This window comes from Vigna unguiculata, chromosome 5 (genome assembly GCF_004118075.2).
Source record: "Vigna unguiculata cultivar IT97K-499-35 chromosome 5, ASM411807v1, whole genome shotgun sequence".
NCBI lineage: Eukaryota > Viridiplantae > Streptophyta > Magnoliopsida > Fabales > Fabaceae > Vigna > Vigna unguiculata.
Genome location: NC_040283.1, coordinates 32,736,240 through 32,763,928, shown reverse-complemented (window position 1 = coordinate 32,763,928; position 27,689 = coordinate 32,736,240). Strand labels below are relative to the sequence as shown.

General features: G+C 36.2%; 1 protein-coding gene and 1 pseudogene across 1 annotated transcript; both read left to right on the top strand.

Moving 5' to 3' along the window:
- Window positions 1-2,718: 2,718 nt before the first annotated feature.
- On the top strand, window positions 2,719-8,126 carry LOC114184944 (protein SRG1-like). The gene is made up of 4 exons (XM_028072366.1): window positions 2,719-3,046; window positions 3,138-3,385; window positions 6,717-7,041; window positions 7,632-8,126. Exons 1-4 carry the CDS (start codon window positions 2,774-2,776, stop codon window positions 7,884-7,886), a joined length of 1,101 nt encoding a protein of 366 aa, XP_027928167.1. The 5' UTR covers window positions 2,719-2,773; the 3' UTR covers window positions 7,887-8,126.
- A 4,062-nt stretch (window positions 8,127-12,188) lies between these two features.
- On the top strand, window positions 12,189-27,257 carry LOC114184630 (annotated as a pseudogene).
- Window positions 27,258-27,689: the final 432 nt, after the last annotated feature.

Below are 27,689 nucleotides of genomic sequence, written 5' to 3'. Positions count from 1 at the left end.
GGGGCAGGGAACTTCATGGCTAAGTGAGGAGTGGAAATGACGACGCCAAGGGTATTGAGGGAAGGACGGCCCAGGAGGATGTTATAGGATGTTGGCGCGTCGACGATGAGGAAGCGGATTGGGATGGTTTTAGTTTGCGTTCCCTCCCGAAAGACGGTGTGGAGGTCAATGTAGCCCCGGGTGGATACTTGTTCACCAGAAAAGCCATATATTGGCTTGTCATATGGGACAATGGCGGTATCAGGAAGTTGAAGTTTTTGGTAGGTGGCCCAGTAGAGGATATCAACAGAACTGCCCTGATCAACTAGGACTTTCTTGACAGTGTAATTTTCGATTTCAGCAATGATGACCATGGGGTCATCTTGTTGGTGGTCGAGGCCGTGGAAGTCATCATCTGTGAAGACGATAGGAGGCATACGGCGTCTGTAGTGGGAATGGGTGATGTGGTTGATGGATTGTATATGGCAGAGGTGTCTTTTCCTGGCAAAAGAGGTGGATCCTCCGCTTGCGAAGCCACCAGAGATGGTGTTAATGGTGCCACGTAGGGGAGGATTGGTCGGGGTGATGTCGGTGTGGGCCGGCTCCAGTTCTTGACTGGTGGGTTGGGTGGGTGTCTGTCATGACGAGCGTCATGTGAAGGACGTCTGTGATCGGATCGGGGGGTGGCAGGTTCGAGAGGAGGAGTGGTCGTCTCTTCGGATGAAGCAGCGAAAGTGGCCAGCACGGACCAGTTCTTCTATTTTATCCTGGAGTGCTTTGCATTCTTCTATAGTGTGGCCATGGTTGCGGTGATAGCGGCAATATTTGGTCATATCGGCATTGGGAGGTGTGGTTGTCTTGCGTGGTGGAGGGATTAGATCGGCTTGTAGGGCTTCGTCGAGGATGCAGGAGCGGGCTACGGTAAGAGGGGCGTATCTGGTGAAGCGAGGTTGGCGGGGTTCGCGTGGGCAGGTATCAGGACGTGGGTTAGGCTGTGGGGTGGGGTTGGCGGTGGTGGCTGCATAGTCGTTGTAAAATTTGGTGTGGAGGGTTTGCATTTCCTCCATGCGAACATAGTCAGCTGCACGTAACTTGAGTTCGTGCATGGAGGCAGGTGGGTGGAGATAGACGTTGTTGGCAAAGGGGCCGGGTTGTAAGGTAAGGGCCATGTAGTGGAGGATCATTTCCTGGTTTAGGTGTGGTGTACGAAGGGTTGCCTTGTTGAAGCGATCTATGAACGCTCTGAGTGGTTCGTTTTGTTCTTGTCGGATGCCTAGGAGGGATATGGTGGTAGTTTAGTGTGGGCGGCTGCCAGCGAAATGGGTAGAGAACATGTGGGAGAGGACGTCGAAACTGTCGATTGAGTAAGGTGGAAGGGTTGTGAACCATTCTAAGGCAGGGCCCTTGAGGGTGGTGGGGAAGGCTTTGCAAAAGACTGCGTATTGGGATGTGTATAGGGCGACATGGGTGATGTAGACTTTAAGGTGTTCGTCAGGGTCAGTTTCGCCAGTATAGCGATCCAGGGTGAAAGGTTCCCACTGGGCTGGAAGAAGGGTGTTGGCGATAAAGCCAGTGAAGGGGTGGCGGCGTCTGGGCTGGTGGGGAGGGAGCAGGTGAGGTGGGATGGGATGGTTGATCATAGGGAAGGTGGAGGTGAGGTTGTGAGGGGGGATGTGGGTTGTTGCATCTTCGCTTGGCCGTCTAGGATCGCGGCCAGGTCAGGGGTGATGCCAGCAGGTCCTGTGGGACCAGCATTCGCCTGCTTGTTCACTCCAGCTTTGCTGCGGGTGGAAACCATCTTCAGAGAAAAACGGGTACTAAAGGTAACCCCTCCTAGGTCCAAGCTGACATGTATCAACCAAGGAGAAGTCAACTGAGGAGATAGCGGACTACATGGTAAGGTGACGCTTGTGCCTAACTCATCTTATTTGTTCTCTGCAGGAACAATATATATTAAACTGAATTAATTACTTTCCATAAATAAACTTATAATAAAATTATAAAAATTAAATTAATATAATAAGTTCTACTTTTAACTACATCTTTTATACAAATCCTTGTAATTCTACCTTTCAGTTTGGTAAGTATTTTTTTATATATTACATCTTCTTTTTTTTAACTTAATTAACTATCCATAATAAATGACTAAAGTAAACAATACTGATTTATTTTCATAATTGGCATTTTACAATGATGATTTTTTTATATTTAATAATATTTTTTATTTCAATAATTATTCACATAATTCGTTTTTTTATAAGACATATAAATACGCGAAATGTTTGCACTTAATAATAAAAATTTATATTGAGAATTAAATTACGCAATTGACGTCTGCAGGCAAAGATGCAATCAAAATTGGGTCCGCATGAAGCCAAATTCTGACAGTGAGCTCTGAATAAAATTACTTCTATAAATAAAGTTTAAAAAATAGAACTGGTACAAAAAAAATTCTATATAACTGTAAGCAGGACCATAGGATACCATTTAATTACATATAATATAAGATTGTAACAAAATTTTCTAAAAAAATTCTCACCTAATCTTCTTAACTTATATTATACTTATCATTCCCACAAGGCGTATCAGTTTCATCATACAAAAGTGATATTTATGAATAGTGATGTTGACTAATAGAAAAGTTGAAGTGAGGGTTATATCACATTAAATTTTTTTGTAAGCATTTGATACCACGTGTATCAAATTACATCAAAATTAGGCAACGCATAGATCTCAATGTCAGGCAGTCATAATATTATAAAAGACAGGGCTTATAGTTGAAGAAGAGATAAAGATGAGCCAAGAGGGTATGGAAAAGTTGTTCAAGGAATCAGGGACTTCGGTCTTGGTACCATCAGTTCAAGAGTTGTCTAAAGAGAGTGTATCTAATGTTCCACAGAGATACTTTCAGCCTCAACATCAACAACAAAGGCTCCTCATCTCTCAACAATCTCATGCCACCCTTCAGATTCCTGTTATTGACATGCACAATTTGCTTTCTCAAGAATCTGGGAGTTCGGAATTGGCCAAGCTCCACCTTGCTTGCAAAGAATGGGGATTCTTCCAGGTTAGTTTCATATTCTCTTTTTATTCTTCAATTTATTTGGAACGCATATAATCTCAAACAGTTAATGGATTTCAATTTTAATATTTTTTAGATTATAAACCATGGCGTGAGCTCTTCTTTGGTGGAGAAAATTAAGTTGGAGATTAAGGAATTCTTCAACCTTCCAATGTCAGAGAAGAAAAAGTTTTGGCAGACTTCAGAGAATATGGAGGGTTTTGGGCAATTATTTGTTGTGAGTGAAGATCAAAAACTTGATTGGAATGATATGTTCTATATGAACAGCCTTCCTAGAAAATCCAGAATGCCCCACTTATTTCCACAACTTCCCCATCCTTTCAGGTTCTATATATGTTTATATTTTGTCAATTTTTTTTTACGAATTTATATGTGCATTTTTATTTGTATAGTGATAATACAATATAAAGTTGGTCTAAATTGAAGGTCGAGATGAGTTGGTCAGGTCTAAGATTGAGACTAGTGACCCATGTCAACAATTGACATTAAACGTAGAGACGGTTTGGTCTGAACCAAAGGTTGAGAGAAAATGCAAGTGACGAAGGTCAAGATGGATTGGTCTTCGCCGAAAGTTAAGACAGATAAACCTGGACCGAAGAACAAAATTCCCTGTTCTAGACCAAAGTTCAAGATTTTTCGGCTCAAGTTAAAGGTCAAGACAGGCCGAAATGAGTAAAAGGTTGAGATGAGCCAGCTCTAGCCAAAGGGCAACAAAGGTTGATGCAAGCTGGAGGTCGACCTAGGCCAAAGACCGACATAGATGGACTCGACCGAGTGAATCGGGTGTCATAACTAAGCCAAGTCAACCTAGGTCCATATTCAATTTGAGTCGGCATGGGTCGAAGGTGGAGACTAGCCTAAGCTATCTAGGACAAAGGATGAGCCTAGGCAACTCAGGTTGAAAGTTTAGTGAATTCAAACTAGTCGAAGGTTGAGTTGAGCTTGTCATGGCCAAAGTTCAGGCTAAGTCAACATAGGTCGAAGGTCGAATCAAGTTGGCCCAAGTTGAAGGTTGAGCCAAGTCGGCCTAACCCAAAGTCAAGCTAACTCGAACTATGCCAATATTCGATCTGTGTAAGCTTGGGATGAAGGTCAAGACAAGTCGACCCTTGTTGAAGGTCTAAACAAGTCGGCCCTGAGTCCAAAGTCAAGACGAGTCAGCTCGACTTGAAGTTCAAGGCAAGTCAACATAGGTCCAAGGTCAAGTTAAATTGGCTCGAGCCAAGATTCAATCCGAGCTACCTCGACTCAAAAAGTCCAACTATGTTAGTTCATATCGAGGATATAGTCAAATCAACCTAGGTCTAATCCAACCTAGTCTATCTTGATCTTATACCAACTCACATAGGTTGGGGCATGGGTTGGCCCTATCCCATTAGGCTTTTGAGGCTATTTTTGCCTTGAGGTCTTTTTCATATGTGGGCCTTTTGGCCATGTGTGCTATTTTAATCTCTCTCTTCTTTATTTTAAAATGAATTTCACATATTCAACTCAAAATTCTTTAATATCGTTAATAGAATACATTAAATAACTTTAAATTAATGTCTTCTAAGTAGACATTAGATGACTTGGATTTGAACTTTTAGTGAATTTTATGGGGTAAGTAACTTATGGATATCTAGGACTTGAGCTTTAATGAGTAGCTACCCAAGACCCGAGATTAATGAATGGTTTTTATTTAAATAGCTTGTGAATGTATGGAGATCTAACCTTTATATATATGGAGATTCAACATTAATCAATGATTTTAGTTTAATTATTTGCATATGTACGAGGATCCAAGCTTGAAAGAATAACATGTTAATGTATGGGGATCCAATTTAATTCATGCAGCTTGTGAATATTTGAAGGTCTGAGATTTAACGAGATATGAAGGGATCCAAGCTTAACGGAATAAGCTAAGAGTGTGTTTCGATAGAGTATTTTAATGAAGCAATTCATTTTTTGGAAGAATTTAAATTTCTTTGTAATGAAATGCTTTGTTTGGATAGAGAAATTAAAAATAATTTCAAACGCAAGCATTTTTTTGAAGGATTTCAATTAGCTAAATTAGTACAAATTCAAATACCCTCAAAATAGGTGGAATTTGAAATTATTCCCACTCAACCTCACATTCTAGATGATCCGGACGGGCAAGACAACTCAGACGTACCCGACGACCCGGACGGGCCCGAAACCCGAACGTGCCCGACGACCCAGACGGGCCCGATGACCCGGACGGGCCGATGATCCGATGGGCCCGACAACTCGGACATGCTCGACGACCCAGAAGGGCCTAACGACCCAAACGGGCCCGATGATCCAGACGGGCTCGATGACCCGGACGGGCCTGACCTAGACGGGCCAGACAACCCTGACGAGCCCGACGACCTGGACGGACCCGACCCCCAAACGAGCCTGACGACCCAAACTAGCCCTTCCAAATCATTGGGCCTGACAACCTGGACGAGCCCAACGACTTGGACATGCCTTACGACCCGGAAGTGTGGGACAACATGGACAAGCTCGACGACCCGAACGAGCCCGACAACCTGGATGGGCCCGATGACTCGGACAGGCCCGACGACCCGAACGAGCCCAATGATTTGGACGGGCCCAACGACCCGGACGGGAACGATGAACCGAACGAGCCCGATGACCCGAACGATCCCGACGATCCAAACGGGCCCGACGACTCGTATGGGCTAGACTATCCAAACGGTCCCGACGGCCCGGACGGATTGTCGGGCTCGTCCATATCTTCGGGCTCGTCAAGGTCGTTGGACCCGTCTTGATCGTCGGACCCGTTTGGAGCATTGGGCCAATGACCTAGACGGGTTGGACCAGGCCATATTGACGAACTTGACGGCACAATCGTGCAGCCGTCAGGCCTCTAGATCATTGGGCCAGCCAGCTTGTCTGGGCTTCCTAGTTGGTCCAGCTCGGGTTGGTCATCGGGTCTAACCAATCTGGTTGCGTAGTTAGGTCTGCCCGTCCCATCTGGGTTGTCGAGCATGTTTCCGAATTTATCATGAACTCAAAACATAATTAAGCGTAAAATAAATATTGTTAAAATTAAATTTTATCTCACAATAAATTCAATTTTTTTTCAAACAAGAAATTGAAATGTCAGGTATTTTAATTTCCTTATCCAAACAAGTTATTTAAAAAATGAATGGAATTTAATTACAAGCAATTCAAATACAAAACATTTCAATTTCTAAGCATTGTTGAAATGCTCCATCCAAACACAAGGTAATTGAGTTTGATTTAACGTTTATTTAGTCATTATTTAGATGACTTGGATGTGAGAAGATGGTTGTTATATAATTGAAGCAAGGAATTCCATTGAGGAATATATATGTTAAAACCTTTGTCAACAAAAGTCCAATTTAGGAAAAAAATTCAAACTATGAAAAAAAAGACTACACATCTCTTTTTATGATAATCAATGAATCCACCTGCGGTGGCGTTTATGGTTCCATCGAAAGTCAATGGGATTCAAAAAAAAAATCAAAACCAAAATTGTTTAGGTGTTATGTTAAAATAAAAACATGATTAAGTAAATTGATTAATATTTTAATTAAATGAAATTTAGGAAACTAGAAGAGAAGTAATCATTTATTTATGTCATAAAAAAATGCATTTTACAGCCGTGTTGGTCTGTGTTATACAGAGACAATCTAGAGCTATACTCACAGAAAATGAAAGATGTAGCCATGATCATAATTGGGCAAATGGAAAAAGCTTTGGAGGTAAAAGAAAGGGAAATGATAGAATTATTTGAAGATGGGATACAAAGGATGAGGATGAACTATTACCCTCCTTTTCCTCAACCAGAAAAGGTCATTGGTTTCTCAAATCATTCTGATGGAGATGCTCTCACCATCCTCTTACAACTCAATGAGATCGAAGGGCTGCAGATAAGAAAAGATGGCATGTGGGTTCCTGTTAAGCCCTTGCCTAATGCCTTTGTTGTCAATGTTGGTGACATAATGGAGGTAATATATATGCAAGGACATTTTTGTTCTTTTAGGTGGTCTTTTGCTTGATTTTCTTAATTTTTCAGTTTTAAATTAGTAATTTCTTCCAAATACTTTGTCTTACAATACTTTAAGATTCTGGATTTATATTTACTGTTAGGAAGCAGACTTTTAAAATGTTAAGAATCTAATTCACCTATTAAACTTAATGCAATTTATTAATCAACGTTTTGGTGATCTTTTTAGGGTACATTTGGGAGAAATTATATTTGTAATCTTTTATTCAATTTTTATGATTTCTTACCATCTTTTTTATCTTTTGATTTTTTTTTTTAATTTTCTCACTTTATTTTTAAAAAATGAATGACTGTTTTCAACTTTGAACCATTTCTTTATTCATTCCATGTACGAAAAGCATTGTATTCATCATATGCAAGAAAATTACAAAGTTCAACTATTCTTTGAATTAGAGTCATGAACACATGGTAAAACATAATGTCAACCAGTAAAAAAAAAGTTATTTCATAATTATATTGTTTTTCTTTTCTATGTGGTTTATATATCCTAATAATATTTACTTCCAATTTTGCATGTTTTATATGGCATAGATTATTACCAATGGAACATATCGAAGTGTTGAACATCGAGCAACAGTGAACTCTGAAAAGGAAAGACTTTCATTTGCAACATTTTATAGCCCTAGAGAAGATGCTGTCTTAGGTCCTTCACCATGTTTGATAACTCATCAAACACCACCACAGTTCAAGAGCACTAGCGCGAACCAGTATTTTAAAGATTTTTTTGCTCGGAAACTTGAAGGAAAGTCTAACAGAGACAACATGAAAATAGAGCACCCTAATTGAAGTTATCAAAATTAGGAATCAAAAAATTATTTGCACCAGTTCTAAGGGTGGTATGCACAATACAAAAGTTAGAATAACATCGAAGTTGTATTGATAATCCAAAAAAGTTTATGTAACAACAGTTTGTAGTGCATACCATCCGATCTTTACTTTATGTCTGATTTCTAGTTCCTTTGATGTTTCTTTTCATGCATCACAACATTAACACACTACAAAAATAAATGTATTTAGTTGTGGTTATTTTCAGCGTTTATGGGGTTTTAACCCCCACCAACTGCGTTTCTCGTGATTTGTCATTTTTCTAAAAGAGTCAGCGTCGCTAATAGATTACCTGAGATTTTTAGCAACTCCTGAAATAAGCATACCTTGTCAACGGTTTAGAAAACCCCTGATACTGCTTGGGATTCGAAATCCCGTTACTGCCTAAAACCCCAGACGATATTTAAAACCCTATTATTGTTTAGGGTTTTAAACCTCATTATACTACATGAGGTTTGAAACCCCGTTACTAGCTGAGGTTTAACCCCATTATATTTTCAATTATGTACAAAAAAACAACTAATTGATATTTATGGTGATAAAAAAACCTTTTAAAAGAAGTAGTTGATTTTACAAGTTATTCCCAATACCTATGGATTTTGTAATCTTTATGGCTTCTAATTATTTTGAAAAGTTGATCGTTATTAGATTGCTAATCCATTATTCCCAATACAAAAAAATTACTTTTAAAGGAAAATTGCTAATCCATTATTAGATAATTTTCTAAATGGTACCAAGCACTTCAATGCCATCAAAGCACTTACAGTTACAAATTAAACATGTTACGTAATATCAAAAGGGAAGACTTCACCTCATGTTGCACCATCCTCAGCCTCGATTAGTGCATCCACTAGTGGAAAAAGGGGAATCTATGACGACTTATTATGACAGGTATAAGCCACCTATCATAATAAGTTGACCGGTGACATTTTTGTAATAAAAGTAACAATTATTATGACTAGTAAAAAAGGATCTATCATAATAAGTGAAAAGGGAAAATTTATTATGACAAGTGCAGAGGACCTATCATAATAGATGGGTGCGGTGGCAAAATTGAAATTATGTTAAAAATATATTATGACAGATTTAGAGAAACCTGTAATAATATCTTCAAATCCCTAATTTTTTCCTTCCCTGTTTTCTCTTTCTCTTTCTCGTCTCAATTCTTTCTCCAGAAGTATATTTTCTTTCTCAAACAGTAATATTACCTTATTGTTTCACATTGTCGTCATTGTGTCGTTCGCGCATCGTTCGTCCTCTGTCCGCGCGCTTTTCGCATACCGTCTGCGCGCCATCCGCTCGTCGTGTTTGCAACGTGACTCCAACGCTATGGTGTCGTGACCCTCTTCGCCTTCATTTATGTCCAAAATGGCTGCCACACTTGCCAATGCCGACAACCGCACTCAGGCAACTATCTCCTATCAATTTTTTTTTCTGTTTTTCAAATTTTTAAAACAATATGTATGAACATAAAATTTAATGAGGAATGTGATAAAAGTGTGTTTTTGTTACAATTTAATTCAAGCGGCACTTGCATGCTTGGATTCTTTGGAGAATGACAATGCTGGTTTTGAAATCCAAGATGCCAATAACGATGATGATGAAGTTTCTCTCGACGAACAGGATCAACATTAGGGTTTCTTCTCTACTTTTTTTTCCTTTTGTTTCAGAGTTTTATTAGGTAAAACATCTTTATGTATATATAATTTCATAGAGTAAGTCTGTTTTGGATAATATTATTTGGATAAAGTAAGTCAATGAAATTCTTTTATTTGAAAATTATATATTGTTATATTCAGGTAATACTATTATGAATGGAGGAAAATTGAAAAAAATTAAAAAAATACTCACTTATTATGTTAGGTGTAGAAATACCTATCATAGTAAGTTAGACTTATTATGACATATTTTCACGATGTCATAGAAAAAACGTATTTTTTATGACTCCTGCAACTATGATGCCAACATACCTATCACAATAAGTCCTTTTTACCTGTCATAATAAGCTCTTTTTGCACTAGTGATCATCTTTTGTCACTGGTGACAACTCTAAACCATCCCAGTTCCATAGGATATAGTTGGACCACAATCTACAATTGATTATAATTTAAATGCAGAACATGACCCTCCTCTGCATGACCGTCCGATGATTGAACTTGTCGGTCGAGGATAATATTTCAAATCAATTAAAATAATTGTTTATATTATATAAGTTCTTTCATTTTGTGACAATTTTCCTTGACTTTTAGGTTTGTTCCATCTAGAGTTGTTGTTGACATGCGAAGCCTAGATGGTTTGTTTCTTGAAGATTTGATGAAACTTTGTTGAAGTAACTTGAAGCCATTGCTTTGGAATCATGCTTTGTTGAAGTAACTTGAAGCATTTATTAGATGTATAAGGTCGTTATTGTGTCTTCTAATCTGTTGAAATATTTTTCAACAAGTGAAAATGTGTCGTTTAATCTATTGAATAGATTTTTAACAGGTTAAAAGGTTAGCTACAATAGTCCTAAACTATGACTTATTCAATCAATTGATTTATTTTTTAATTGAAAATCAACTTATTGATTTGAAAATCAACCTGTCGAATTTCGTAACCATTTGACTATAAATGTTGTGATTTTTGAAAGAAAGGTAAAAAGATCACTTTTTAGTACGAAACTATTCTGGAAACTTGGAAATTCTCTGATACGATCCTATCCAGGAAAGAGTATGATCATTTCTGAATTTGAATCCTCAAGAGGCACGACACAAATAAATCAGAGAAGAACGTGGAATAAGACAAAGATGGAGGATGCCACAATCTAGCAGATTGATAAGTCAAGTGAAGATTCGCCATAAAGATGTTAATATTTGATAAGAATCGGAGGCCTAAGCCAAGAACAAAGAGAATCCTCTCTTTAATGAAATCAAATTCAATATATGACTAGAAGTGTCTACAATAATTTTTGGTACCTCTATATATAAGCACATGAGTTTAAGAAAACCTAAGAACCCTACAAGAAGACCCAAACCAAAACATAAACTAATTTATAAAAGAAAGCCCAAAGCCCAAAAACATAACTTATTTTCTAAAAGAAAACCCAAAGTTTAAAAATATAAATTAATTTCCTAATAACTATCCTTCAAAAGTGCTCCAAGCCATGATTTTCATATCCTTTGAATTTCCACTTGCAGTTGCTTATAGTATTAAGAGTCTTGAATAGATGTGATTTTTCAATCTCTTGCTCTTCGCCCTTGTTATAGGTCTTTTGAATTATAAAGGTTCATCTTCAAGTTCTTCTTGTATGGAATGTAGGGATAGTCCTCTATCATTTCCTCCTTCTTGAATCGAAGTTGTCCTTAATTTTGAACCTACATCAAATGGAGACAAGTCATTAATATTGGAACTAGAGCTTATCCCATAATCTTCAAGTAGATCAACGAGATAGGCATTGTCATTGATTCTTTTAAGAACTTGAAATGGTTCATCTCCTTTTGGTAAAAGTTTAGATTTCCTTTTAGAAGGAAGTCTCTCCTTCCTAAAGTGAACCCACACCCAATTGCCAGGTTCAAACTTGATTTGCTTCCTCCCTTTGTTAGCCTTAGAGGCTAACTTCTCCATCTTTTTTTTCTAGTTGGGCCTTTTCCTCTTTATGCAAGTTCTTGAAAAAGGTTGCTTTGGCAAGTCCATCGTTATTAGTCATAGAATCAATATCCCGTAAAGGTAACAAATCTAATGGAGTTAAAGGATTAAAACTATATACTACCTCAAAAGGATACCTCTAAGTAGTAGAATGAACTACCCTATTATAAGCAAACTCCACATGAGGTAACCACTCCTCCCAAGTTTTCAAATTTTTGTTTACAAAACATCTAAGGAGTTGCGAAAGAGTTTTATTTACCACTTCTATCTGGCCATCTATTTGAGGATGACAAGTTGTAGAGAAGAGAAGCTTTGTACCTAACTTACCCCATAAGACCTTCTAAAAATAGTTAACAAATTTGACATCCCCATCTGAAAAATAAATTGGCCATATGATTGACATCATCGCTCTTGTGGCAAGGAATGGAGTGAGCTATCTTTGAGAACCTATCAACCACAACAAAAATAGAATTTTTTCCACCTTTGGACCTTAGGAGACCCAAAACAAAATCCATAGAAATATCAATCCAAGGAGAGTTAATAGATCTCCATCCCAGCCAGTCATAATAAAAAGGCGGGGTCTTATAATGAAGAAGAGATTAAGAGTGGAAGTGTGTTGTTTATTTGAGGCAAAAGGGTATGGAAAAGTTGTTCAACAAATCAGGGACTTCACTCTTGGTACCCTCAGTTCAAGAGTTGTCTAAAGAAAGTGTATCTAACGTTCCACAAAGATACCTTCAGCCTCAACATAAAAAAATAAAGGCTCCTCATCTCTCAACAATCTCATGCCACCCTTCAAATTCCTGTTATTGACATGCACAAATTGCTTTCTCAAGAATCTGGAGTTCGGAATTGGCCAAGCTTCACCTTGCTTGCAAAGAATGGGGATTCTTCTAGGTTAGTTTAATATTCTCTTTTTATTCTTCAATTTATTTGGAAGGCATATAATCTCAAACAGTTAATGGATTTCAATTTTAATATTTTTTAGATTATAAACCATGGCATGAGCTCTTCTTTGGTGGAGAAAATAAAGTTGGAGATTAAGGAATTCTTCAACCTTCCAATGTCAGAGAAGAAAAAGTTTTGGTAGACTTCAGAAAATATGGAGGGTTTTGGGCAATTATTTGTTGTGAGTGAAGATCAAAAGCTTGATTGGAATGATATGTTCTACATGACCACCCTTCCTACCAAATCCAAAATGCCCGACTTATCATTTCAGGTTAGTGATATCATATTTCAAAAAATTCAGAATAATATGGTTCAGATTTTTTTTATATGTTGAGGGGGTATTGTTTATGTGATATATATTATGGTTCATTGAGGTAATGGATTTAGTAGTAGTAAGACCACAAAGAAAGGTGATTGTAAAAACTTAAAAATAGTTTAAAACTAAAGCATATAATTATACTTTTATTTCGTATGTAAGAATTTAATTCTAATATTTCAAATTTAAAAATGAAATATCACTACAAAAATAACACTGATTACCAACGGTCATATTTCGTCCGTAAAGCACAATATCCGTCGGTAATTTAGTTTTACCGACAGAATTTTGACGGGCAAATATCCGTCGATAAAAGGTCAGTCTGTAATATTTATCGATGGATTTGTGGCCGTCGACGACCATAATCCGTAGGTAATTCCTTCGGAAATGGACTCATGAAAATATTATCTTGTGCACATTACCAACGGATATATCCATCGGTAAATCTTTCAATTAGAAAACACAACACTGTAGAGTCATTTGTAACGTCTAATTTACCACACCAATTTAACTAATCAGACCAACCAATTCAACACAATCAAACCTGCCAATTCAGTACAGACCTACATATTTACAAATCACTCATATAGACTACATAAATTCATACAAGATGTCTAACAAGAAACTTCCAAATTCAATATAAACAATCAAACATAACCTCTGGTGCACACCACAGTGTCAAATGTACACTAATTTTAAATATAAATGTCATAAGTCATAAACTCTAATAACCTACATAGTCATCAGAATCAGTAGGGTCTTCAAGGTCTAGAATTGGGTTGGGCTGCACTTGGTCGGGCTGCTTAGTGCTTGGTTGGATTGTTATAGGTTGTGCAGGTGCAGGCTGTTGCTGAGACTGTGTTAGGTTGGATACAGCCTGTCGAAGGACTTGTTGGTCAAGAGGCATAAGTGTGAGGAGTATGTTCTATAACGTCTGAAATTGACCTTTCAATTTTGCATAAGCCTGATCATTTTCTTGCAATCGTTGATCAGTTGCTTTTAGTTTTTCATCAGTTTCTTGTAGTCGTTTTTTGAGGAAGGTAACTTCTTCAGCACTAGAAGTGGATGCAGTAGATTGGGGCTTCATGCCATTGCTTATACCTGTAAGTTCTCCAGTCCCATATATTCTTCCTTTATTCTTAGCCCCGACAACCTCAACCCAACACTTTGTCCTAATCGTATCATCTGCAGCAAGATCATCAATGATATCTTGTGATCCACCAGCACATGAGCCTTGTTCAGATTTGACCTATGAAAGTCTATTCTCAAATTATTCCTATATTAAATAAAATAATGAGAAATTAGTTAAAGAAGATAAAAATTAAAGTTTTCTTATAATAAATTTGAAGTGTTTGCTTACATATGTCCTCCGAGATCTTTCATCAACAAACTGGTCAGTTCCTTTGCGCATATGAGTTTGTTGAAACACCTCATCAATATGAGCAGCTCATCCTAGCTCTTTTGCCTATAACCAAAAAAATACATATACAAAAATTCTAAAAATGATACAATTCCAATAACTTAAGAATGGAGGTTTGTTTACCATATGAATGGCATGTTCATGGGTGGTAATGGAACCCCCATTCCACCCTTTTCGGAACCTCGGTTCCTTTGGGCTGTCACACACTTATTACGGTACGCAGGAGAATTCCAATGTGCCAGCAAATAATTCCAAACATCATCCCCAAGCCAGTAAGGTCGTTGGCTTGCATTCCTAGCCTCTCTAAACATCTCAGATAGTCTATGAGATGCTTTACTGTGAAAATTTTTATGAATTTTTGCTTCATGCTCAAGTTTCCACTGCACCTTCCTCTATGACAATGAATAAAGTGCAAATCACCAATAATAGTGAAAAGATAGTTCAATGTTAACCTACAGAAGGAATGAGAAGAGAATAAGAGTGATGATGTGTTACCTTAAAACGTTGCCAAAAATGTTTTTTTTTCTTCTGGAGGTATTGCTCCCCATGACGGCCAAGCTGTCATAAATTGTTGCTTAATAGACCGTGTGATGGCCTGGGAAGTAACTCTAGAAGGAAGAAACCTGCATATTCATTAAACAAAAGTCATACAAAAGAACACAAGTTGTAATGGAATAAATTTTTAACTTGATAGAAAGTATTACCCTCGATTAAACGGTTCAATCATGGGTCGCTCATGAAGAGGAGGGTCAACATCAACAACATCAATAGTATCTGAGGTGCCAACAATATTAGGAGAAGGGACTGATGATGGGGAAGGTATAGCAATATTGTGCAAAGCACCAGACAATGAGGGAGAAGGTTGTTGTAGATGAAAGAGGGGTGGTGGTATGGGTATCACTAGAGGGTGTGGTGTGGGTACCACTAGAGGGGGTGGTGTGGGTACCACAAGAGGGGGTGGTGTGGGTACCACAAGAGGGGTGGATGGAGATGGTGATGGTACAACAGCTGGAGAGGGGGACTATATGGGTGCATTATGGGTGCCAGTGGCAAGGGGTGGAATGGATGTGGATCCTACAATGCTAGGAATCCTCAGAACATAGCGGGCCTTTTTTGGCACCCTCTTTTCTTTACATTTTACTATCTCCTTCCTTTTATCAAGATTAGATGAACCTCCGGATGTCATTGAAAACTAAGTGAAATTTAAACTATGAGAATATGCTAAAGAAGTGGAAATCTTAATCATGTATCAATAAAATTATAATCTAAAATTTGCAAGAAAATGAAAAGCATCATAAATATTTAACTAATACACTTGTCATTCAATTAAGTCATAATACAACTCTAATTTTCAATGCAAATGGCTTCAAACACTTCTTTAATCATCACCCTCATCATCATCATTGTCTTCTTCTTCTTCTTCATCATCATCTTCTTCTTCTTCCTCTTCTTCTTCTTATTCTTCTCCATCTTCATTATCATATACGTCTTCATCTTCTTGTCTAGGTCCTTACAATTCTTCAGGATCACCATCAAAGTCATGCAACCTAGACACACCTTCTACTTGAATTATTTCATTGGCATGTGACATTTGATCAACTTGGTAGGCGATATCCTCTTCTACATCATTTGAATCAATGCGACACCTAGGTTTGGTTTGTATTGCAACACACCACCCACGTTTATCAATGTGAAATGCTGGATATGGCACATAATACACTTGTCTAACATTATTTGCAAGAATGAATGGATCAAATGGTTGGTATCTTGAACTTATTTGGAGTGCAAAAATATTATACCTAGGATCTACTCTTGTACGTCTTCTTGAAGGATCAAACCATTCACAATAAAAAACAACAACTCTCTTTGGAGAAGTACAAGTGTTGTACTCTAACTCATATATTTTAAGAATGATCCCATAAAAATCATCATAACCACCCTCAGTGAGGCCCTGGACGTACACACCACAATTAATTGTTTTCTTTCCGTTCGACCACGCTTTAGTGTGGAACTTGTACCCATTGACAAAGTATGTGTGCCATTCTTTGACGCATCCAATGGGCAAATTTGCCAAATCCCTTAGCTCTTGATTTCTAAGACTTAATGGCTCGTTATAAACCTACAAATATTTGACAATAGAGAGTTAAATCAAGTTAACCAAGTTGGTTTCATTAATTAACAGGACCATACTAACTTGATTTCTGGACCAGTAAGGAAACTTTGAATTTATGTTGGCAGGAACATTTGCTTGAGGTATTTGCTAAGCCACAAAGAAAGAACTGTTAAGAGGAATCATTACAATACATATACAAGTTGCTTAAAATCATTACAAAACCGGTGACGTTGTAAAAAATTAGATTAGAACATACTCAAGATAAGATTTAACTTCAGTGCAATTGATCAACACATGAACATGAGTAGAGTTAAATTCAACATCAGTTAGCCAATGAATGGCCTCCTTGCCTGTGTGACGACCAACTTGTTGAAACACTAATAATGTTGATTCAGATGTTTCACTTTGCCATTGTGTGTCATTCCTACGATTGCTTGGTAACAACATGAAGTTTTTAAAATAATGAGAAGAAAAGTGCGTGGTCTCACGATGCAAGTAAGCTGCACAAATTGATCCTTCTACTCTAGCTTTGTTTTTTATAGAAGGTTTTGATTCCCCATAAATCTATATGAACTAAAGGAATACATTAGGAAGGACATGAACATGATATACAAAATATAGTAATCATATCACCTTTCAAACGGATACATCCACCTATATTGCACTGGTCTGCCAAGCCATGCTTCGTATGGAAGATGAATAGGTAGATGCTCCATTTAATCAAAGAATCCTGGAGGGAATATTCTTTCCAATTTACAAAGAATAAGTGAAATATTTTCCTCCAATCTTCTTATTGAATCCCCTTTTAATATCGTTGAGCACAAATCTTTAAAGAAGTGACTAATTTCTATTAGAGGATTTAACACATGCATTGGTAATGAGCTAAACGCAATAGGAAGTACGTAATGTCTCCATGAAGACATGACAATCATGACTTTTCATACCATGAATACTACCTTTTTCAGTATCTGCACATCTTGCCAAGTTAGAAGAATAACCATCTGGCATTCTAAGCTCTTTGATCCAACGACAAACTATTTTAGCTTCATCTTTTGTTAAGGTGTAATTTGCTTTTGGCTTCAGCAACTTCCCGTTAGAATGTGACTGCAACTCCAAGTCTCTCCGTCGACAATACAAAGTTATATCTCTTCTTGCCTTGTCATTATCTTTTGTCTTGCCACTTACATTCGTCACTGTGTTGAAGATGTTGTCAACAAATTTTTTTTCTATGTGCATCACATCAAGATTATGTCTTAGCAAGTTATCTTTCCAATATGGAAGATCCCAGAAGATGTTTCTTTTAGTCCAATTATGCCATTCTTCAGACCCATTCATCCTTGTCACACCACTTTCAGTCACTTTTGGAAAATCTTTGACTCTTCGCCATAGTTGTGATAGGGTCAACTTTGGAGGTGGCCCATCCTTCTCAACTTCTCCTTTCCGAAATGTCTTATTGTTTCTCCTAAACGGATGCTCTATGGGCAAGAATCGACAATGACAATCAAACCAACAACTTTTCCGACCATAAGTTAATGTGAATGACTTAATGTGCTCCATACAATGCGAAAAAGCTAATCTACCGTGTGTGCTCCAACCGGATAACATCCCACATGCAGGGAAATCATTAATAGTCCACATCAAAACTGCTCTCATTAGAAAATTTTGCTTCCTTGAAACATTATACGTCCAAATACCACTTCGCAGCTTATTCAAATCATCAATCAAGGGCTCTAGATAAACATCTATAGATGCCTTTGGATTCGATGGACCTGGTATAAGACATGTTAAAAACATATAAGGCTTAGTCATACACATCTCAGGTGGAAGATTATATGGAGTAACAATCACTGGCCAACAAAAATAAGGGGATGACGATGTCTGAATGTATGGATTACATCCATCCATACGTAGACCAAGTCGAATGTTACGGGGATCACTGGCGAAAGATGGATGCTTTCGATCAAAGTGCTTTCAAGCTTCCCCATCAGATGGATGACATAGCATGCCTTCTATTTTGTTCTCATAATGTCATGTCATATGTTGTGTTGTTTGTATTGAAGCAAACATTCTTTGCAGTCTTGGAATTATAGGCAAGTAAAACATGGACTTCAATGGTATTGGTTTTTTTTGCCTTTGTTTTGGATGTTTTGTGCGGTATCGTGGTTGCCCACAATATTTGCATTGTAGCAAGGATGAATCATTTTTTCCATTATTATTATCGTAAAAAAGCATAGATCCATTCACACAACAATTAATCTTCTTATATTCCAATCCTAACTTTGAAACTAATTTCTTTGCTTCATAATAATTGTTGGGCAAAGGATTATTTGGTTGTGTTAGATCTAAAATTAGTTTTGCCATTTGGTCCAATGCTTGGTTAGGAATGTTCCAGTTCGATTTGAAGGCCAGAAGTTTAATGCATACAAACAACTTTGACTCCCTTACCCCCTTCAAAGACAGGTTCATTTGCCTCTGCCAATAAATTGTAAAACCTCTAAGTGAGTTCATTTAGAGATTCTTCTAAACAACTATCGTTATCTTGTTCAAATGAAGCATGTTAGCCAAAAGCATTATTCAACATCTCTGACATATACATTGCTTGATTCATCTCAGAGGTAGGTACAACCATGCTTGAACTAGGAAGACGTCTTTCATGTTCACCCAAATAAACAGATGGCACCTCTTCACCGTGAAATGTCCAAATCCAATAATCTAGCATGAATCCTTTTTTGTATAGATGAACTTTAACTTCTTCGTCTTTCAAAATTCGAGTATATTCACACTTGATGCATGGACATCGAATCCCTCCCTCAAGAGCATAATATTTATATTGACGAGCCGTCTGGATAAACTTTTCAAACTCCAATCACAAAAGATTCCTTCAAGCCTCTCCTACAACTGTAACAACGGTCATACACCCAACGATGGTGGCTGGGAACTTCGCCCATGTCCTGTGACAAGGCAAAGATAGACAGTGTTACATTTGTGATAGTGGAGACATATATGTCCCTATCTATTGCTTATGATCATGACATTGTGGGGATATATCTCACTGATTAAGTAAGATATCCAAATACTAACCAAACTATAATGTCCTAATTGGAATGCAAGTCCTATGACTATGCATACCATTTTAGCTAAAATTTCTTTCTTGTTGTCTTTAGTAGTCTATTTTCAGGTTTTAGAGTCAAATTTTCTTTCTTGTTGACTTTAGTAGTCTATACAATTTGCATTCAATTAGGCATTTTTATCAAACACCTACATACATTCAATTAGGCATTAGGAATCTGTACGTAGGAATGCCTCACAAAAAATTGAATTCATCTAGGTAGGATGAAGAAGGTCTTTGATGCAAAGCAAAGCAAAGGCAATGCTTGAGAATGACAATAGAAAGCAAACTAAAATAGTTTTTGTACTTTCTATACTAAAATAGTTTTTGTACTTTCTAGATATTGAGTGCATCTAGTATATGTTGGAGATATAAACTCCATTGGAGATATAAACACACTTTCACAGATCACACACACAAAACAGAAATGTCAAATTATACTAAGAGAAGAAAGGACAACAATATTCTCAATAACAGTCCATATGATAGATATAAAGTGCATTAAGCCAAACTGTACAAAGCACAAATTCAGAAACAAATTACAGATTGTGTGGGAGAGATTGTTGGTATATATGTTCATAACATTCATATAAACAATAACACATGAATATACACATATCATCAATTTGAGGCTCTTGCAAACAACACATGAATATATTTATATACCCACTTACCTCCCTCACCGGTGCAACCACAAAATTACCACCCTCACTCAGTGCTTTGTTCACGCCAAGAAATCTGCCAAAGAATGATATAATATCAAAATTAATTTGCAAAAGAAACAATAACACCAAATACAAACAAACAGCAACAACAACACCAAATCTATGAGCACAAATTTGTAACCCTCCTTCATGACACAAACAACAATACCACAATTCATAATAGCACAATGGAATGGTGAAAAGAAGAGAAACAAAAAAATAAAATAAAAAAAAGAGGTTTAGAGTTGTTACCATAGTTATTATAGGAAACTATGGAAAACTATAAAAAAAAGAGCAATGTCTACGAAAATAGTTTGGGTACGGAAGTGGTTACACGTAGAGAAGATGTTAGCACCTTACAACGTCCGTCCTAAGACGGTACTTTTAATTAAAATACAAATGAATGTAGTCTCCTTTAAATATTTATTTTCCGAAATAATAAAAAGAGAAAATTCAAAAGAAACAAAAAATATTTTTGTTTTTTTGGGCCCGACAAAGATTAATCATGGCTTCTACATATCTCCATTCATAATGGAGAATCAGGGTCACGTAGTTCTTTATGAAAAAAACTTTTTGAAAACAATTTGTTCAAAGACGTTGACATTGCTTTTTTTTATAAATTTTGTATTTTTTTTAGTAATTTTATAGAAAATTGAATGTATTAAGTACTAAGACGGCACGAACGGTCATACAAGCACTTATACTTTTTAAAAGTTAAAAGTGTACTTAAATTATTTATTTATTATTATTTAAAAAAAAACTTTCAAAATAAGATAGGATATAAAAAAAAGTATGACTATTATATATCCATAATTTATAAAACATTAGGAAAATAAATAAATGAATAAATAAAATATTAGGAAATAACGTCTAGGATTAAACTTATTATTTTATTATTTGTAAATGGTTAACTAAAAAGTTAAAAATAAATACTTAATATATAAAAAGATGGCATGTGATCAGCCCTTATGACTTCATGTGCAATACAATTATATATTATAACTTGTAACCATATCATGGGTCAACCCAAAAAAGTATTAGAAAACGGGACTCACACAAACATAGAATGTTAAAACATGAGATCTCTGACTTATTCATGCAACAACGTTCGTAGCCCAGTACAATTAACAAACCTTACTTATAAAAACTAATGAACCCAAAATGCATGACAATAATGTTTTTCCACACCAAAAAGAAATGGTGAAAACATCAAAATCAACCAAGATCATAACCAATTCTCAACAAAAACTGCATAACACAACAAGAATTAATTTTTGTGAACCTGAACGGGAGATTGGATTTGCACGCCTATTCAAGCAGACTAATAGTTTGTGTTGGAACACCAAGAAGCACATGGAGTGGTGATCAAAGGTGAGTGTGCGTTTTATATGCGAGGGTTAAAAGAAATTGTGTGCTTAGGGTAAGAGAGGGATCTCTCGAGGGAAAAGAAATTGTACTTATTATCCTTTTGCTTCATAGGTTTATATATACAAAATTATAAATATAATGTAACTCATAATAAAGTCTGTCTTGATTACAACGAATTTTAAAAGACAAGAATTGGTTTTGATATTATCACATTACGAGAATCAAATCAAAGCACAAAATCAGACATTGTCGCAACCAAAATCGCGACGGGACGATGAACCAAAAATAAAATTTGAAAAAAACAGAGTTTGGAGTCACCACCATAGTTTATTCTGGAAAACTATGAAAAAACCAAAAAGATAAGACAATGTCTACTAAAAACCAAATTTTATGTCCGGGAGTCGGTTACGTGTGGGAAAGGTATTAGCACCCCATAGCGTCCGTCCTAATACGATACCTTTAATTAATTATGCAAAAAGATGTGGTTTTCAAAATATTTAATTTTCCCCAAAAGTAAAAATAAAAGGATGTACAAAAGAAACAATTTTCTTTTGGGCCCGACAAGGATTAATCCTCGCTCCTAAGTATTTCCATTTACAATGGAGAATCAGGGTTACGTAGTTCTTTTACAAAAAAAAACTATTTGGAAAACTCTTTGGAAAATGGTTTGAATTTTTTGATATTTTTAAAAACCTTTTTACTTAAATTTTTTGTATTTTGAATTATTTTAAAATTCGTGTCACGCGACGCGAGTGGCTGGACAAACACTTGAAATAAATTCTTTTTTTTATCTTTTATTTTTTTGTTTTTTTATCATTTATAAATTTTTAATATTTTCTTAAAGTTATTTAAAAGTGGTTGTGGATGTCATTGCGATGTGAGCAACCAAATAGATATAAAAGAGTAAACAAAGAAAGCTATTTTTTTAGATGATCTGTATATTTTTAGAAAAAACAAAAGTCTAAATTGGATGTCATGCGACACGAGTGGTCGGGCAGACACTAAAGAAAGGGAAAAATTATTTTTTATGATTAAAAAAATAAATGAAAATTGAAAAAAACAAAATCAAAAGATGAAAAAAATTCAATATCTCTTCACCTTTACTCTTTTCTTTTTCTTACCTCCTTTTCTAATATTTCTTGTGTTTTTTCTAAGAGAGATAAAAATGATGTGTCTGTGTGGATGGTAATGAGACAGAAAGAGAGTGTGTAGAGAATATTTTCTTTCTTTCTTTTGATTCTTATCTCCTTCAATATTTTTTTTTGTTTTGAGAGAGAGATAAAAAAGTAGTTGTGTATCTAGGAGTGGTGATGAGAAAGAATTAGAGAAGTGTAGAGAATTTTTTTTTCGGTCTCCTTTTTCATATGATAAAGTGCGTATTTATACCCACACATTGCAATATCATTGCAATCTCAACCTTAATTGTAATGAACAATATAAGAAGAAATTGGTCATGATAACAGCACATTATGGAGATCAAATTGCAGCAAATCAGAGCACAAAATCAATCAAGATCGGTAATATTGATTCTAATCATTAACAAATTAGAGCACAAAATCAATTCCACTTAGTAATATTGATTCTTATCATTTGAAGAGATATTGTTTCTAATGATTAGAATCATATGACTAATTTCTCTATCAAAAACAAAGGGTATAAAATATTTCAGTTGTTGGGCTCATGAAAAGGAGTGTGATAATTAATAACAAATTGGGCTCTTCCTTCTTCTTTTTTTTTTTCCATTTTTCAATCTCTCTTTTTTTTCTAAAATTAAAGTTTGAAAAATCTTTGAAGAAAATTTTGTTTCACATTTTTTTTTCCATTAATTAAAAAAAAATTTAAATAAATTTATTCATCAGGACGAAATTGGGTCTTGATAGACATGATCAACAAGAATGATTCTAAATATTAGCAAAATTCTGCTTCTAATTATTAGAATCACATTATTAACTTCTTGATTTGGAGCAAAACATAGAGTGGGGATGCGAATATAAAATATTAGGTTGTCATTGGTTGCAAGAAAATGTGGTGTGGATGGATAAAATATATTGGGCTAAAAGGTAAAAAAAATGTAAAAGAAAACACACAAAGGATTAAAACAATTTTTTTTATTTATTCATTATTATTATCATATTATTATATTATTATTATTATTTAGAAAAAGAAAATTAAAATTTCCAAAAACAAACTTACTTATTTTTATTTTTTTAAGGCCCTATTCTTTTCTGCCTTTAACTTATAGGGCTGCCCCAAATCTAATGGGTCTAAGAGCTGGCCCAAAGGATAAATCTGATCCTAGTCTGCCCTAATGCGTACACTTTCACTCTTTCAGAAACCAGCTGTCATCCCCTTGCTCTCACAGGACGCTCTACTAGGGTTTCTCCCCAAGCCTTCTCGAACTAGCTCGGAACCAGTTCCTACTCCACGTAAGTGCCCCTTTCTAGATCATATGAGTTCCATTGTTGTTCCTTTGTATTTCACAGTTAGGGTTTCGTGTTAATCCGCCCCTTTGTCCCGTGTACCTTCTATTTTCAGCTCATTAGTGCGTTCCAAGGGTGGCAGTGCTCGCGGTCGTGTTGTCAAGGTTCTGTTAACCCTTTTTCCAAGTACGGGAAGTTAGTGTTTGAGTCTAAGTTGTGTTTTATGCCTGTTCTTGAGCTTGTGAATCGTTTGTATGGAATAATCGTTGTTCTCGGATTGTGAGATGCTTTGTGTGATTGGCTGGGTTGAATGATGCATTTGTTGCAGGTGAGGCTATAGCGAGGACTGATAACCTCGCTTAGGCTAGTCGGACTCGCCTAAGCGAGTCTGGCGGAGGCTCGCCCAAGCCTTTTTCGCCAAGTGTCGCCCAAGCGGCCAGCTTTTTCGCCCAGGCGAGAGGGGTCTCGCCTAAGCAAAATCCCGCGTTGTTTTCCTGTTCCTGTTTTGAGCCTTCGCCTAGGCAGAGGGGGACTCGCCTGAGCGAGACTGTCTCGCCTGAGCGAGACCCTTCAGCCTGAGCGAGGTGCTGGGCGAGACAATGCTGTGTTTGGATGTTTGTTTATTCTTGGATGATTGGTTTTGGTTTGGGTATGAATGTTATGATGAGGGACATGTATATAATGGAGTATGATGTATACATAGCATGATTCATGAATTATAAATGATAGATTTGGTATGAGTATTGGCATGTGAACTAAATTAGATGGGTATTATTAAAGTGACATGATAATGAGATGAGATGAAAATCCTTTATGCATGGATGGTTTATGATGAGTTGAAATGGGTTGGGCCTGAAACATGAAAGGCATTGGCTTTAAAGGTTGGTACGATTAATGTATATCTATGCATGGTGAATATTCTTTGCCTGTATGAATATGGTTGATCTGTGTCAGTGCATAATTCCTTGGAGTCTCTAGGTGAGACTTTTAGGGTCGCGCTTCAGTGGTCGGGACGTAATTCCATGGCCCCTATTAGTAGGTGTCCATGGTGGTGCCCCATCTGTATAACTAGGTAAGGATTCAAGGGAAGGTTGCATCCTGACGCTCTAAGAGGTCAGTTAGTCTCACCTAGAGCGGACTAACTCCTGTGGTGAGCGTAGTAGGAGACCTGAAATTCATTAAGGGCTAACCTTGTAGTGAAGGAAATTGATTCATTGTATTCTTGTAACACATAGCTCGGGGGTGAGAAACTTGGGGGTGAGTAGAGGTATCCACCACAAGTGCAAGCATCTGCTGAATTCGACCAAGTTATACATATCCGGATGAGTCGAGTCGAGTCGTAGTGTATTGATTGAAAAGTCATAACATACTTGGTTGTTGTATGGATATTGGATGGTGAAATTACGTTTGACTGTATGATGAAAATGTTGTTGGCTCTAGCTTACCCTGTTTATTGTATGGTTGTCTTGTATGTGGCTCTTCTTTCTTGCGATGATCATCAATTTAATTGATGAGAGCAGATGGGCGAGGTTCTCGTGGTCAGCAAGGAAATGGAGATTCCGCTGCTTAGCCATCGAGACTGGATTTTATTTTCTTCATGGTTTTCGTTAGGGTTATGGCCCATGTATTGTTTTACACTTTGTTGCTCTATTCCCTTTTGTTAAACTTGTATCTGGTTTCCCGTTGGCATCGTGGTGTGCCCAGGTTGTAGGGATTGTGTTAAGGACCCCAAGACTACGCTACAGTACTATTATTGTGTGACATTTCTTTTATTTTTGCTTAATAATTAAATGGGACGTTACAATTTTTATTTTTATTTTTATTTATTTCTTCATTATTATTTTTTTATTTTTTTATTCATGTCGGCTTCAAACTAAATGTTAGGCCGATGGCAAAGCATTATTCTCTTTGGCTACTATACAACCTTTTATAAGCTATACATAAGAGGAGAATCTCCGAAGCATCTAACATTTTGAAAACTAATCTTAGAATGTGTCCTAAATTTCCACACCACATTTTCATCAAACCACTTTGTATTAGCCCCATTTTCCCACACTGACCTCAAATCATTCCTCCATCTTGATTGATGTGTAATATTATCCTTATCATTCATGTTTCTCCAAAATCCATACTTGGATTCTAAAATTTCTTTGCATAGTCCATTATCTTTCATAACCAACCTCCATTTCCAATAAAATGCTATTAAATAGTCTAATGTCCTTAGCAGAACCTGAGACAAATAAAAATCAAAATTGATCAAATCTGATGTGAGATTAAAAGACAATTCTAAATTGATTAATATTTTGAAGTTCTAAAATTCTGGAAACTAACATAAAAGAAGTAATGTTTGATATGCAGAGAGAATCTAGAGCTATACTCACAAAAAATGAAAGATCTGGCGATGATCATAATTGGGCAAATGGGAAAAGCTTTGGAGATTGAAGAAAGGGAAATGAGAGAATTATTTGAAGATGGGATACAAATGATGAGGATCAACTATTATCCGCCTTTTCCTCAACCAGAAAAGGTCATTGGTTTAACAAATCATTCAGATGGAGTAGCTCTAACCATCCTCTTACATGTCAATCAAGTAGAAGGATTGCAGATAAGAAAAGATGGCACGTGGATTCCTGTTAAACCCTTACCTAATGCCTTTGTTGTCAATGTTGGTGACATAAGGAGGTAAATTATTCATTCATTTATAATATATATATATATATTAACATATTCATATATTTATAATCTTTTATTTGATTATAAGATTTCGTAATAGCTTTTTAAATTTTGAAAAGTTATTTTCATTTTTTATTTAAAAATTTTTGGTCACTTGGGCTTTTAAAAAATAATGATTGATTTCAATTTTTAACCAGTTTTTTGTTGGTACGCGAAAGCCATTGTATTCATCATATGAATGAAAATTACAAACTTCAGAACCAAGGGTCAGAAACATGGTAGAAAGTAATCTAAAACAAAAAAAAAAATGTATTTCATACTTATACTACAGAAGTTACTGCTAAAGAGATTTACTTCCAATTTTGCATGTTTTATATGGCCTAGATTATTACCAATGGAACATATCGAAGTGTTGAGCATCGAGAGCAACAGTGAACTCTGAGAAGGAAAGAATTTCATTTGGAACATTCTATAGCCCTAGAGAATTGTCATTGGTCCTTGGCCATGTTTGATTACTCATCATACCCCACCACAGTTCAAGAGTATCAGAGTGAATCGGTATTTTAAAGACTATTTTGGTGGAAAACTTGAAGGAAAGTCCAACAGAGACAACATGAGAATAGAGCATCCTATTTAGGAAAGAAGATATATTCGCACCAGTTATAAGGGTTGTATGAACAATAGACAAGTTAAAATAACATCATAGTTCTATCTAATGATAATCCAAAATAGGTTTATGTAAAGAATATTTGTATGCATAATATGGGATCTTTATTATCTATCACATATTATGATCTTTATTATCTTTATCGTTGCTTTAGACATTTCTTGTCATGTCATATTACATTAACACTCTAAATTCTAATTATTGTTATGTTTTTTACCAGCAAAAAATAATATGTTTATATATATATATATATATATATATATAAAAGATGTCAATGATCTTAACTCTGTCTTCATGACTCACAGTATCAATATCACTTAATCCATTAAAGTATCTTGTGTAATTCGCAAGTGTACCAAATTAATACAACGGACAACTTTAGATATCGGTCCCACATAAACT

What these genes read in the sequence shown, in the direction of transcription:
- LOC114184944 (XM_028072366.1), top strand. Translation starts at nt 2,774, where the DNA reads ATGAGCCAAGAGGGTATGGAAAAGTTGTTCAAGGAATCAGGGACTTCG. An exon ending in AAGAATGGGGATTCTTCCAG is followed by an intron (nt 3,047 to 3,137) that starts GTTAGTTTCATA and finishes AATATTTTTTAG; the next exon opens with ATTATAAACCATGGCGTGAG. An exon ending in ATGTTGGTGACATAATGGAG is followed by an intron (nt 7,042 to 7,631) that starts GTAATATATATG and finishes TATATGGCATAG; the next exon opens with ATTATTACCAATGGAACATA.